We start from the raw sequence: 15,368 nt of genomic DNA, 5'->3' as shown, positions 1-15,368 counted from the left end.
CTATATATATGTACGCGCGCTTGTAAACTGTTTACACATGAAATACAAAGTACAGTCAGAATACATACCACACTCCCTGCACACTACAGTGATAAATATTCTCAAAGCACTACAACAGCCTCTATGATACTATGAGTACTGCAGACAGGAACAGCCTCTGATGAGGACACCCGCGGCGCCGTAGCCTTATCTGCTGTCTCCACACTGCAACACGGATCTTGTGAAATGTGGATCGAAGATGGAAAATACAAGGCGACAGCACGATCGTGACCAGCGACCACCACAGCCACAAAACCACCAGCGCTGCACCACAGGTTTGATGGGCAGACAGGAAGACAGAAACTCTCGTACAGTCTGACCCCAGGTTGTAGGTGAGAGGTCAAAATGTGCTGAGAGCCAAGCGCCGCCTCACCTGCACAGAATGGAAAGTATCTACCACTGGACTGGAGGTCTTGTACTTGCCACACGATGGTCAGTGTACCCGGCAGGTTCGAGTCCAGCTTGGCTGAGCGAGATTTTTACCACCATCCTTCTATAATTGTTGAGGAACAGTCGTTTTCACAAACCTTAATTATAATCAGCATTACCACGAGCTGTTGTATTTCCATGGAACAAAGTTTACCAGACTTGGAATTCCATCGGTTGTGACAACTTCCTATCCCTCCCCCACAAGAAGATTGAAAGAACAGGTGAGCATTTTATAGAAGTACTAAACAAGTTTGTCAACACTTTTCTAGCAGCAACCAACAGGAAATCCAGACTGACCCAGTTTGGTGGAGCCACACCTGTCAGGTGCACAGAGTTGTTACCGTCTCAAGCTGCAGGTAGTCGCAGAACGCGATATGGATTCTCCACCTGCTGCCACGCCTGCATCGTGACACTGTCACATGGTGTGCCATCAATAGACACAGAATGAAGTTCCATGTCCTAATTTCATGTACAGTTTATTGACAAAACTCATCTTCTATGACTTTTTAGTTTTAATGTCTCTAACACCTTCACGCCTCAACACTTGAAAGCCATCAGTGGAACCTCAATCACCCAGTCTTCAGGTAAACCGCGCAAGCCACGCGTCTCGTGCAGTCTTATTACAAGTTGATATTGATATACCAAACTTGGAATATAAGAAAGTGTATGCCGTGAACGGAGCTCACCATCCATTGATCAGTCCATTCACATCGGTGCTGTCTCCACTCCTCTCATATACAGTATAAGTCAGCATCCATATCATACCATATCACACCATATCACACCATCTCATACTATTGTCCTCCCTCACCTCACCCCTGGAGAGTAAAGGGGGTGGGGTCAGCATTTTGTGGCCTTTTAAGCCCTATGACTATTTCCGTGATACCTTATTGTTTTTCTTTCCTCCCTTTCTAAATGACGAACATTGTGAGTTGGGAAGCCCACATCTTCAGCAGCTGTATACATGTTAAGCTTAGACTTGCGTCACTTCCTCTTTAGTTGTGGTTCAGCGGGAAAAACACAGAAAAAGAGAGGGAAGTTTAATTCCGTGTTGTGCTGTCATGTCTTCCTGTTGTGTGCGTCATGGCAGCCGCTTCACACCTCACTGAGCGTGAGTAACACTTGCTACAAAGTAGTGCTCAGTCTGCCATGTGAACTGTTGTGGTCTTACCATATGCTGTTCTCATAGGTGCGGATACCAGTCTCTCACACACACACACGCACACACACACCCTATATGAGCAATTTAAAATGCAGAAATATTTATAATTCAGAGGTGAAAGGAACAAACGAGTTGACTGAATATGGCTGGCTCGCGATGCTATCCACCCTAAGTGCTGGACATAAACCTCAACCAATGCACAAAAAAAACCCCAACCCCCCCCCCCCCCTAAAAAAAAAAACCAAAAAAACAACAACAAACAAACAAACAAAAAACCCCAAAAAATCAACGAAAAACAAACAAAAACAAACAAACAAACTAAAACAACCCCTATCACGAGTTTCATGAAGCGGAGTTTAATAACACGACACATAACATCTCCGCACTCTCGTCTGTTTAGATTGCTTATCTCCCTTCTGTTCAATGGAATCGTCCCGATGCCTTTGTTCAAGCATTTAAATATGGCTGAGAAATTTCTAGTCCCTTCCTTTAAAAATGTAGTGACATACTGAGCATGGTCAGTGTGGTGTGAGGTGGGTGGTTATGAAGGTGCGCCCTGTGTCCACAGTTACCAGGAGGACGCACTCACTGACCTTGGTCTCTACAACCACCATTGGACGGTCTGCCTCAACACTGAAATCTCACGTGACTCACTCGTGATCAGATACTAGGGATTACAACACTTCATAGCAGATGAACAGACAACACGAACAAACGGAAATAAAAGACGAGTGCCTTATGCGATGTTTTATTAACGCTAAGCGCGGATGTACAAAGCAACCGAACAACGACGAACAAGAAGACTTCCCTGTAACAACAAACTTTAATTCTTACCTACTACTTACAGCTAAGCTATTAAGAAGTACACATCCTAAAGTAAATTCGTCACAAACAATACCAGGATCAAAGCGCAGAAAGGAGTAAATGGTGTTGCCATGAACTAGCTGGTGCTGTCAGTGCATGAGTGCAACTGTCGGGGACATCGCTGGACACTTGTCCTGTTTTCATACAATGATACTTGCTACTTAGTTCTTCACGGACTCATACTAGGGATGGGTAAGTGTCTAGCTAACAGCATCCTGTAGAAAACACACTTGATGGAAAATAAATGCGAAAGGTTCCATAATCTAAATCACGTGATATGTAAGTGGTTCAACGTGTTTTGGGCACAGATATGGAAGACAAAAAGCACAACCCTCTTGTTTCGCAGCTTTTTATTTTTCTTGACCGATGCACTCTTGTACATTTAGTGGTGAGCAAGGGGAGTGTTCACTGGCCTCAATCCCACGACTCCAAGCTGTGACTAATCCTGTATGATTTCCTAGAAACAAATTGTTTTGGCGGCTCATGTTCTTCGCCTGTGCATGCACACTACGCACGATTCTCGACAGCGAGTGAGTACTTCTTCCAAGATGAGTAACCAGCGAGCAGGGGAGATAACTGTCACCGGCAGCGCTTACTTCCGGGTCTACGCCCTCGAGTATTTGGCGCGAACACGAGAAGGAAGCAGTGTGCAGTCCTCGTGCTCCACCTACTTCCTGTGGCCTGTAGCGGAATGTTGATAGATAATAAATTAAGCCGGAAGCAGACCCTTGCTCAACCATGACCGCTTTCTGTGCACCAGATGTGGAGCTCAGTGATGGCCAGTAAGCAGTAATACCTCTTGAACAATCAGTCTCCACCGCATTTTTAAAGAGGAAACTAGTTTTTTTTCCGTTTGTTATTAAAACGAGGTTTGTAGTGTCTCTGGGTTTACTCGCCAAGTATTGACAAACTGAAGAAGTTTTACCTACTGGACGAAAAGTATAACAAATTTATTTATTGACTATATTCACCTGTACCGTCATTTTTTCTCAGCTTCTCAGTTGGTCGCCATGACTACAAGAAGTGTCACCTTACTAACAATGTCCTACGAGAAACTTGAATGATGTAGTACTAGTCAACGAAGCCCAGAACACTGTTGTTTTTCTCATTGCTCAGTAAACTCAGCACGCCACTGCTTTACTTATTTTATGTACAATTTTACAAAAGTCATATTACATACAAATTAGACATACCCTTAAACATTTAAAACCTAACAACCAAAATTAGTGCAAAATATTATTTGTGTGTTACTGACAATTTCAGAATTTCATATCAGTAAACTTGTTGTTGTTCCTGGACAGCTTGTTGTTGCTCAGTCTGGTGCTGCTCCCATCAGTCCTGTGGTGCCGTACACGTTGCCAATGACAACCATCCGCCGGTCTCTGAGTAGCTCATCGTAAAAATCCTCAGCGCCCTGTGCTGACACCTGGCCGTTGTTATGGACACTCTGTCCTGTCACCTGGTTCACAGGGTGGTTATACACATTCTCGTCACCTCTGACCGTTGCCTGCTTTCTTCCCAAATGTCCATACGAGCAAGATGAAGATTCCACGCAGTCGAAGTCAACTGGAGTAGGTACAACATCGTAACCTGCCTCATCTTTAGCAGCCTTTCTGTTTCTCGATCCCGGGTACATGGTTGTATCGCCTGCTTTGTGTTTAGTGGAAAGTCTGTCTTTATCTCTTCCAGCCGTGAGAGTCATTGCTTGTTCAGGCTCCACTTGTTCATATTGACTTATTCTTGGTCGTTCAGGCTCCACTTGTTCATATTGACTTATTCTTGGTCGTTCAGGCTCCACTTGTTCATATTGACTTATTCTTGGTCGTTCAGGCTCCACTTGTTCATATTGACTTATTCTTGGTCGTTCAGGCTCCACTTGTTCATATTGACTTATTCTTGCTTGTTCAGGCTCAACTTGTTCATAGTGACTTATTCTTGGTCGTTCAGGCTCCACCTGTTCATAGTGACTCTTTCTCGCTTGTTCAGGATCCACTTGTTGAATTTGTTATTTTGTTCACCTTCCACCTGAGCATACTGACTTCGACTTGTTTGCATTGTTGGGCCCGCAGGTGGACCTGGTGCATCCCTGCAGCCTGCTGAGAGTTTGTCAGGCTCGTCACTGATGGTCTCAGGGTGGCTCTCAGTCTCCTGCTGCAAACCAATTCACATCTCACATGACACGTGTAAGCAGGTGTCTACATACACAGGTATGTAAGGCAAGTGGCTGACTAGTTCATTTCTTTGTTTAAAAAAAATTAAAGCCACAAATTATTTGGCAATCAGATTTTTCTTTACGAAACAATTTAGCTTGCTAAAGATGTGTGACTTCAGCAACAAAAGGCTCTCCATGTGGTCTTTAGTACAAAAAACTATACACACTTTCTTTTGTATAAAGACTATAGTTACTGACTTCTGTACAACAGACTACGTACTGTCTTCTGTACAGGACGATGATCAGAGCAGATGAAAGAGTAATTGCAGCAACCGCGACAACAGCACCCACAACATACATCACAGGAAATGTTTTATTTTCACCTGTAATAGAATAATAACAAACACGTGAACATAAGTATGCGGGGACATCAATAGAAGAAATGCATTATTATATTTATTATTATTATTATTATTATTATTATTATTATTATTTATTATTATTATTATTATTATTATTATTATTATTATTATTATTATTATTATTATTATTATTATTATTATTATTCGTTTAGCGAGTGCAAGGATGAACCGTGGAGGTCGCCTAAGATGAGAAAGATGTAGAGATACCGTACATTTAACAAAGCAACAAATGTGTTCTTATTTTGGGGTTACAGGTATGCTGTGTGGTTACTGAAAATAAATGTTAGTGTTTGATAGCTCACAGGCTATTTGTAAAATCAAGATTAGGTGCTTAGAAACACTGAGATACAGCTACAAACGGGACACACGCACAATACAAGGACAGTAGTATCAACAAGTAAGGAAAGTATTCAATGTGTAGTAACCAAAACTTTTACAAATTGAAAGCAAATCAGCAAAAACTAATAACATTTAAAGGACACGATTGATAGTTATATTTAAGGAAAGAAAAACTCACGTGGTATGCTGGTGTTCAAGGTTGGTGTGATGTCTGGGACACTGGTATTACAACTCACCATGATGTCAGCATCTGTAAAAGTTATTTATTTTTATCTGGCACTGTAATGAAAATGTGTTTACACTAGAAATTAGCTTTTAATAGTTTAGTTATTGCTTTATTAAAAGTGTCGACCTATCTCACTGTTTTGAAGAATGTGTCGTTGAAAAGTAAACAACAATGACTTTGGAAGGCTGAGAAGAAAAGCCGAGACACCCACCATATTCCACAGAAATCCTCAGCCGCCTGATGCTCGTCATGTCAGTCAAGTTGAAGCGAATCTCGAGATTTCTGTTAGTCAGCGAAAATTCTTTTTTGCGGTGATAATACTTGGACATTGATGTCCAGGGCTTGGAGTCTCTGGTGATGTTGTTCATGACCCTGTACTCTACCTGGTTCCTGTCGGACTTGTCCACAAAGTTCCACTCTATCTTGACGCTGCTGTTTCTGTCTTGGGGTTTGTCCACTGATGAGATGGAGCACAGACTGTGACACGTGGTGTCATCACGTGATGGTACTAGAGACACGGGACTCCTGAACCTCCGAGACTTTAGTTCCTGGCATGGGTCGACTGCTTCACTTACTGTAAGACACAGCACAAGAAGTTATGTTCTACCTACTTAAATACAATCGTGAGTAATGGAAATGTATCTGGGTACAGCGGGGAAAGGGTAACAAAAGAATGAAAGAAAGTATGTGTGTACGAAGGAGAGAGAGAGAGACAAAGAGAGAGAAAGATAACCAAAGTGTGGCCATTTGCGAAGTCTTGTTATTTTCCTACATCTCTGTGCAAAGATTTAATTCTTATCATTGATTTAAGGACCTTGTGTAACATAATGTGCTTCAATGAACTCTAGTTTTCACCGGATGAACTTTATGCTTCATTTCCTGTTGGAGGTCAGGGACATTCTATGGTGTGAACGTCTAGTAGACATATTCCTTGAGAATGTCTGGGAAAATGTAGAGTAGAGGCATTGGTGCCATCGCCAACACCTCATGGACACATCGACACAGTTGCCTAGGTAATATGCTTCGACACACACACACACTCCTATTTTTACAATACTGGTATTATTAAAATGCATACACACACGATCATACACATATATAGAAACACTCAATCACACACATACAAAACACACACATACACAGCATAACACGTTCACATAATCTTTCTCACATGCACGCACATATGTTTCCTTAAACAATACAGACTCAAACATAGAGGAAGACACAAAATACGAGTGGTTCCTATCATTTAAAGACAGCTTACTCAAGAACAATATTTATCTATTATAAACAATAGTAGAATAGAAGCACCTTAGCTAGACTTCTAAACAACAACCTTGGGTCTGAATGCTAATATAAGATGGTTGGATCCGTCTACAGTATTTCACCAGGTTGCACAGTTTGTGGAAAACCACCATAGAGGATGAGAATTTACTGCTCATCAGCCCCATGATATGAAATTCTTAGGAAGAAGAATAAACTCTTTCAAAGGGACGGACTATTCAAAGGATAGAAGTGTATTTATCTCTCAATAATGAGGGTTACTGCATTCCTTAGCAAAATATGTAGCAAATAATATGAGATTGAAGGAACTTCTTAGAGTAGAGATTAGCTAATGTTTCTGTAACAGTGGTCACTCCTATATAGACGGGAATATGTGAAATATAACAGAGCTGATACATGCAAGTTAAATAGTGTGTGTGTAGATTTCAATGTCTGATTGTCACATAATATTATATGAAAATGGACATGTGATTGTTGTTCAATATGTTGCTTTGTATGACTAGTATGCATGTTAAAATGACTATGAGCAATCGACATTAGAGATGTCGTATCTCTCTCTCTCTCACAGAAAGATGTAGCTAATATTAATAAAGAGTGACTGTTTCAACTAATTCATTCTTTGTTCCTTTGTGATATAGACAAGCCAAAGTAGACGGCAGACGCCTGTGTGCAAATGTTTATGGTTTTGTAAATTTTGCCTTTTACACGAACCACAAAATTATATCTGAAGGGAAAATCTTTTCCTCATTTTGCAATCAGCCGCACAAAACGAAAACTTTTATTTCCAACATAAACACATATAAATAAAACTGTTTATCGTTATGATACATGTCTTGAAAAGAAAAAACTGAGAGAGGAAAAACTTAAATAAAGAAAGTGTTACTTCAATGATTTACTGGGAAATTTAGGTGACAGTCTGGACATAGGATATTTACAACATGAACTGATGTTTAAATTCATCAACTGACCTCGCAGCCAGTCAGGTGATCTGCTGTATATTCGGTCTTTGTCAGTGTTAATACCACTCATGTGCAATACTCACCATCAGTGTACATGTAGACCACACAGATTGAAACATGTGGTCTAACATTCGACGTAAACACTTGCCACACATTGCATGTTTTATCATCACAATTATCGTACATATCATCAACGGCGCTTGATAGAAGCCTTGGATAACACTTGTTGTTTCTCCCGTCCTCACAGATACATGAATCGTTGACATGACCTGGTTCCTTCAAGCAGGTCATGTCAGTGCAGTGACCTCCTGGACTGTAATAAACATACTGAACCTGAAGTTGTTTTCCAGCTTTACTCTGTATTGCTTCATTTAAAGATGCACACTGGGGTAAGTTTTCTGCCCACAAAATAAACAACACGGCGAGATGTTAAGATATCAGGTAAATAAAAGCAAGCATTAAAACTTCATGTATTCAAGTGTAACAGTTGTTCCTGGGGTTAGAGTAAGCAATAGAAGCTAAAATGACTACATACAAGACTTGATTGTGATGACATTGTTGTATTATGTTCTTATTGTACTCCCGGCGAGTGGCTGGTGAAGCTGTGGTGAGACACTGAGTTGATTGTGTGAAAAGCAAAGTAAGGACACTGTGTATTTTGTGTCAATCCCTAGAAAGCCACAGGTTACAAACTTACATTTGAGGAATGACAGACAAAAGACAAAATAAATATTACACGTGTAACACAGTTATATTTACAATTTTATATTAAAGGTAAAGGTTACAACTCCTACCGCCTAATGTCAAAGGTTAGTGACAAATAGATACACAGACAAATATATACTTAGACATACATACATAGATACATAGATACATATAATTATTACTGCCAACTAGCAGCCGAGAGACTGAGGCGAGTTGTCATTAGACCTCGAGCTAATGACCCAGGGCTTCTGCTTACGCAAAAAATTGCGTACAGTACGCATTAAAAGTTCAGAGGACCCCTTCAATTTTCGTCAATGGAGTCCCAGGGGACCCCTTCAAATTAGGGCGAAGAACAGATACAAAATTGGGTAAGTGTAGTGTCTGACATCGTAGACCAGGGGTGTGCAATTAATTTTCCCAAGGGGCCGCATGAGAAACTGGGATGGTTTTAGAGGGCCGGACTAATATAGTAAACTCAGTTTTACCCAATACTGTATATATAGTATATATACTGGTGGGCGGGCCAGTGGGCGGGCCAGTGGGCGGGCCGGTCAGAGACAGGAGGCGGGCCGGATCCGGCCCGCGGGCCGGCGTTTGCCCAGGTCTGTCGTAGACCAACCTATTGTTGTCGTCTGCTGCAAGGCGAGAGTAGCTTCCCTTGCACTGAGTTTGTTTTCCCTTACCAAGAAGAGTTCCACTAAAGGCCGATATCTTCCCACCGGGGGAGAAATGAGGGGTATCGTCCGTGCGAGGGAAGGTAGGAGTACACGAGGTGCGGACTGCCATCGGCCAGTCGTCTTCAATTACTACTCACTTTTCTTAGACCCTACATCAAGTACTAGTGGGCTGAGAAAGGCGTTTAATTGCTAAATATAGTTTGCAACTGAAACTCGTTTAATTTATTTGTTCAGTTTCAAACACCTTCGATCCCCCTTCATCTCATGATTTACGTAACATTCAGAATCCACTGAATGTCACTGAGCTGAGGGCGCCATGCCGAGGTTCGCTTTTCTACCTTGCACCAGTTTTTTTCATCCCAACTTTTATACTTTTAGCCAGGCCTGTTCTTAGCCCCCGCGGGGCCCGAGGCAAAGGGTATGTGCGGGGCCCTCACGCCACGATCACACGGTTTTCGATATGCCTAGTTACCATATCAATCAAAAGCGCGGGGCCCTAGGCAGATGCCTCGTCCTCCTGCCCCTAAGCACGGCCCTGCTTTTAGCAATGTGCCACCTCTCGTTGATGTTTCTTACAACTCTAGTTCTCACTAACCTATTAATTGCCAGGTTACGGTCGAGAACTTCCTCTTGAATGATGGCATCTGAGGCATCCATACTTTCATACATCCTCTCGCATCCACCACCAGGTGCAGCTTATTTAACTTATTTCCAAGATGTCGTTGACAGCGTGGTTAGAATGATCGTCTCAGAAACGGAAAGAAAGTGAGCACCCCAAGTACAGTGAGCATAAGCTCATCACAGATGCTTGCACACTCTTTAGGCACAGAAATCTCGCCGTTTCTGACTAGACATTACAGTGCTTTGTGTGCCTGAAAGGCAGTTGAACAAAGTATGTTGATTTGTTGATTTTTTTTTCACATTGTAAAGGGACCCCTTACAGTTAGCCTGGGACCCCTTAGAAATCTGAAGAAGGGGTCCCTGGGACCCCAAAGAATTTAGCCTTAGCAGAAGCCCTGATGACCTTTCCAGTTGAGCGCTCTCAACACAGGTCATGGAGTTTTTCCATACAGAATATCATTATCTCTGTAGTGCCCACTGATCAGACAGAGTGCACACAACAGTGATGGAACCTTTGATGTGCAGCATCCTTATCTTTCTAGAGGTGGTCGGCACAAACTTTAGATGACAATTAATATCGCTGACCAATGACGGTAACTAGCACTACTGTACACGAGTGTGTGATGGACTCCTACACCCATAGTGCGAGTATTTACACACTATGGGTATTATTCACACACACACACACACACACAGACAGAGACTACTAATATTTTCCCAGCACTGGTGTTATTCAAACACACACTAACTCCTACAACTACTTTCACACACCAGGGCGATTCTGAAGTCTTCTTTAAGGTACATTAATCTATTGTGGTGTTTTGCTTACACCACCACCACCACCACACCACCACCACCACCAACCACCACCACCACCACCACCACCACCACCACCACCACCACCACCACCAACAACAACAACAACAACAACACCACCAACAACAACACCAATTTAGTTATAGCTTGTTAACTAAAAAGAAAATAAACATGACACTTACCCTGTCCACAGCAAAACAAAGACAATGACAAGAACACACAGACTGTCACGAGGCTGGCCATGGTCGCTGTGTCAACCTTCTTACTGACTTGAGTGGAAGTGACAGACTGTCATGAGCTGACTTTCTTCCGGGCTAGTGGACTATCATCATCACCACCATCATCACCACGTGTCAACACTTAATGTTTAGGAGTTGTTACACAACAGTACTTTCCTGATTAAATGTCGTGACACAAGCTAATTATCCAGAAACATCCTTTCCTATGCCAGTGATGACTAATTCTTGAAGAACTCTTTGCCTTCCAGCTTTATCAGCTTTAATTTAGTATGAGATGTGCTTGTACTAGAACACGTGGGGCACTCACGCACGTCCGCTCACACACACACACACACGCACGCACGCGCGGATGTACAGACACACGAAGCAGGAGAGAGTGACTGTGACTGTGTGGATGTGTAACTAAACAACAATTTTCTCTGTCATCATTGCTTCAGTAAATAGGTTTATAGGATTGACATGTCACTGTGTTAGTCAATGCGTTCGTAGCTGATTCGTTAGAAGAAACTTTCACAGCGATGACAATTATATCTAATGTTCCGTGGTGTGGACTGCGCATGCGTGATGTGTACAAGTCACACAACCATCAGTAAACAGCCAAGTGTGTACACAATGTAAAAGTCGAGTAGACTGTGTGAAGGTGGGTCTCTTACACCAGTTCACAACAGGGTCAAGTTTACACGACAACAAACATTTGCTTGTCTGAAACTTGGGTGTTGCAGGAACTATGACGACAAGCATCACTGACCATTAGTCTGGTTGAAGCAACTGTTCATTAAGGCCGGTGGTGACCATCACACTATAAATGGAGACGAGAAAATAGGAGAGATAAATGTGTGTATATGTGTGTGTGTATGTGAGGGAGAAGTCAAACCACTAACCACAGTCCTCCTACTGCCACTCTCTCTCTCTCATCTTTTCTATCAGTCATGCCGATGTCCATTTGTAGATTTTTTTTATAGCGAGCTTTTTCTGTCGATGCTGTCGGTTACCTATCTGTCTTTTGTACACCACCTTTGTCATCGTCCATCTTTCTGTTCTCTCATGTACTAAACACTGACCTAGGTTTTGAGTCAATGCTGAGTACATACTCTCCTCTATGAGCATTAGTTTATATTATGAGTATTATACACATACAATTTATATTTTAATACTATATGGTTGTCTGTCCTTAACCAAGCACAGGTTTAATCACGTGATGTTTTTCTTTTCAGCTTTTGTTGGCTAAAAGTTGGTTGGCGAGTGAAAATAGTTTAGTCATATCGAATTTGAAAGGAATACTATCTGCCAGTGTCAAGACCAGAACAGACTGTAAAATTAAGATATCAGTCAAATCAGTTAATGCCAGTGAGATGAACCAGGACAAGAGACAAACACGATGCACAGTTTAGAGTAGGATGTAGGGTGAGGACTGACAGGAAGCAACAGGTCACAGGGGTCAAGGGCCCTTTCCTCGTCCGCGTAGACTCGCGCTAGAGGTCGGGAATTCAGAATTGTTTCCTAGACTGAATTGAGTGAATTGATTTTCAGGAATTTTGTACCCAAGGAGCCCAATTGAAATCAAACTATAATTAGTCTTTACTATGTCGACAAGCTAATTACTGCGCTACTGTGTCAAACACTGCTCAACCTGACAATTTTTGGACAGGAGTGCCTCAGAGATCCTTGAAGGAACTGATATAACAACAGACACATAAAGGGTTAATCATACTTACCTACATGCCATATAAACAGGATGATAGCATTAAAAGTGTTTGTGTGTGTGAATGAGAACGAGTCGATGCAAGTAAAACTTCTTGACAAGGATCTGAAGTCCTCCGGCAAATGGCATGGACTGTAGCTTGACTAGCTTGTGACTAAGGATGTCTGCAGCTTGACTAGTTTGTGACTAAGGATGTCTGCAGTCATGACATTTCCTCTGACATTAATTCCTTCATGCTGGTCCAGACACTGGTGTAACCTGGGTCTGTCTGTTGTTATTGCGGAATCTCAACATTTTAAAGCTCGCATCTCACTCACTCATTATTAGGAACACTGATTTTATGGTGTACGACACACACACACACACACGAACACACACAGTCACAAGCACGTTCTCTCGTAAAGCACAAACCAGTTTCCTAAAGTGTTTCCATGTACGTATATTGTTGTTGGGCCTTTGACAAAATACTAAAACACAACACCCGTACCACAAACTATAAAGCCAATGGGTTCACGGCCGACTAAAACCCGCAGTAAAAATACATCGCAATGTGAACACATTATTTATGGTACATAGGGCAAAATAAATATATACAAATAGTCATACACTCAGTATGGCCAATCTACACCAAGGTCCTGTCGACTAACATAAATGTGGATTAACCTCTGTCCAGTTCTTGCAAATAAATTCATGGTCATAAGAAAACATAACAAAAACATCAATAAGCACACATCAAAAATGTGCTTAGCATAAAAATATCAAAACATTTAGATTATTTTTATGATAGTTTTTCACGCTACATAGTTTAAGGTTTCCGATAATAATCGAGACAGTGATAATTCACACATAAATACTACTACTACTACTACACTACTACTACTACTACTACTACTACTACTACTACTACTACTACTACTACTACTACTAACAACAACAACAAGAACAACAGTTGTCTTGTATAGCGCCCTACCCCCCCACCCCCTATGGACAACCTCAAGGCGCTTTATCCTCACATACATGTGTAAATAAACACAAACATGTAAATAAACATTCACACATGCATCCACCTACACATATTTATTTCATCCACATATACAGAAATCAATATAATCAAACAATATAAACATACATTCACAGAGAGGTAATTATGTGAGGTGGGGGTATGGTTAGGGGGGCAAGCAGGAGGAGAAAGTAGATAGCAGTTAGAGAAAAGAAAATAACAGATATACATGTACACACATCTTTGATACTTCCTTGAGAGCGACAACACATGAAAGGACAGACAGACTTGCTTGGTGTCCACGTACTTGAGGTTGGTGTGACCTGTGACCTCTGTAACCTGTGGTTCACACTATGTGTCCTTGTTGCATCACAACAGCGGGTCAAGAGGTTACCTTTAGTAAAGTTGCTATTAGTTTTACAACATCGTCTCCTGATACTCCCCATGAAGTGACTTTTTGCATGAGACCCACGTGTCATTGTCACCTTCTGTAAAGTCGCTATCAGCTTGATTGTAAATAGTTTATCTTAGTAAAGTATTTGTGGTGGAGCTTGGTGATGGCTGTTTACTTACTGACGTGTATTACTGTATTACTGTAGAGTGTGTGTATGCCAGACAACTAGTGAGATGAGTGGACTGAAAGTCTGGCCAGTGTGGGCGACCATAGCACCGACAGAACACGTGACTAATGGCTGCAGCAATCACTGCTTTGCTTCTTTCTTCTTTTCCTCACTTTCTCGCTCTCCATCACTATTTATTGTCGTTTTCGTCATAAATACAAGTTCACACACACACACATGGTTTCTTTACTATGGCGATTACACAAACTTGAAGAACTGTAACACGTTCCTGGCATCGCTCTGAACACGCCTTATCTCTCATCCTGGTCACGTGTCGACTTGATCTTGAATTAAAAAAATAGCAAACAGGATAATAAGTCATGTAACAAAATAACAGCATCCGCTAGCAGTGCTGGTCTAAACACACGTTGTAAGTGGTGAGTGTGTGGAGCAGAGTGAACACAGAGTGAACACAAAGTGAACACCAAGTGAACTGACCCGTGCACTACCGCTGCTGATACCTTACAGTATAAATGGCATTTGTCAGTGGATGGCCGAAATTCTGTTTCATAAAAAGCAAATAAAATACTTTTGTCATGCTAATGTTTTCAGTCACATGCTTCATTAGGCAAAAGTAAAACAAAATTCTAAATTAAAAATCACATTATCTTTTATATTATATCTTTGCCATTTTGCAACTCGCCCAAGGTTTTGGCTGAAGTCTGTTACCATGGTGAAGTTGTCCCTTGTCATCAATTGATCACTGACATGTCGTGTGTCACTGAGAAGGCTCTTAGAATCATAGAAGAGGAATAATATTACATATAAGTCTCTTCAAATAACTACAGCATAACAATCAAACACACACACACACACACGCACACAAGAATTGGTGATGATTTTCTATTTTACATCAAACCACTATAAACGATTTCACATCATTTCTCACGGATTTTTTTGTGTGATAAAATGAAATGTCTCAAGACAAATTACAAATGACTTTCAGCACTGCAATTTAGCTCAAATCCTAGCAAATCAGTCAACGAAAAACAACAACAATTACATGTATTAATGTTTCAAGCATCCCAATCTCACAGTAGTCGTGTGTGTAACCTACCTGTACTTGTCGTCTGTACAAGTAGAATCCACCAAAACAGTCGAAACTCACAGAA

At 41.4% G+C, this 15,368-nt stretch overlaps 1 protein-coding gene across 1 annotated transcript; it reads right to left on the bottom strand.

The window, feature by feature from the left end:
• Window positions 1–3,627: 3,627 nt before the first annotated feature.
• LOC112566868 lies at window positions 3,628–11,364 on the bottom strand. Its single transcript, XM_025243277.1, has 6 exons — window positions 10,878–11,364; window positions 7,960–8,274; window positions 5,845–6,207; window positions 5,586–5,657; window positions 4,927–5,029; window positions 3,628–4,645 (listed from the first exon to the last, which is right to left on the bottom strand). Exons 1-6 carry the CDS (start codon window positions 10,936–10,938, stop codon window positions 4,477–4,479), a joined length of 1,083 nt encoding a protein of 360 aa, XP_025099062.1. The 5' UTR covers window positions 10,939–11,364; the 3' UTR covers window positions 3,628–4,476.
• Window positions 11,365–15,368: the final 4,004 nt, after the last annotated feature.

The sequence above is a fragment of the Pomacea canaliculata genome, linkage group LG6 (genome assembly GCF_003073045.1).
Source record: "Pomacea canaliculata isolate SZHN2017 linkage group LG6, ASM307304v1, whole genome shotgun sequence".
NCBI lineage: Eukaryota > Metazoa > Mollusca > Gastropoda > Architaenioglossa > Ampullariidae > Pomacea > Pomacea canaliculata.
The sequence above is the reverse complement of the archived record's forward strand: the minus strand, read 5'-3'. Positions and strand labels throughout refer to the sequence as shown.

Bases quoted from the DNA above. Each gene is read 5' to 3' on its own strand.
- LOC112566868 (XM_025243277.1), bottom strand. From the start codon at position 10,938: ATGGCCAGCCTCGTGACAGTCTGTGTGTTCTTGTCATTGTCTTTGTTT. The intron at 6,208-7,959 runs GTGAGTATTGCA...TGTGTCTTACAG, and splicing joins GGTCTACATGTACACTGATG to TAAGTGAAGCAGTCGACCCA. The intron at 5,658-5,844 runs GTGGGTGTCTCG...TAACTTTTACAG, and splicing joins GAGGATTTCTGTGGAATATG to ATGCTGACATCATGGTGAGT.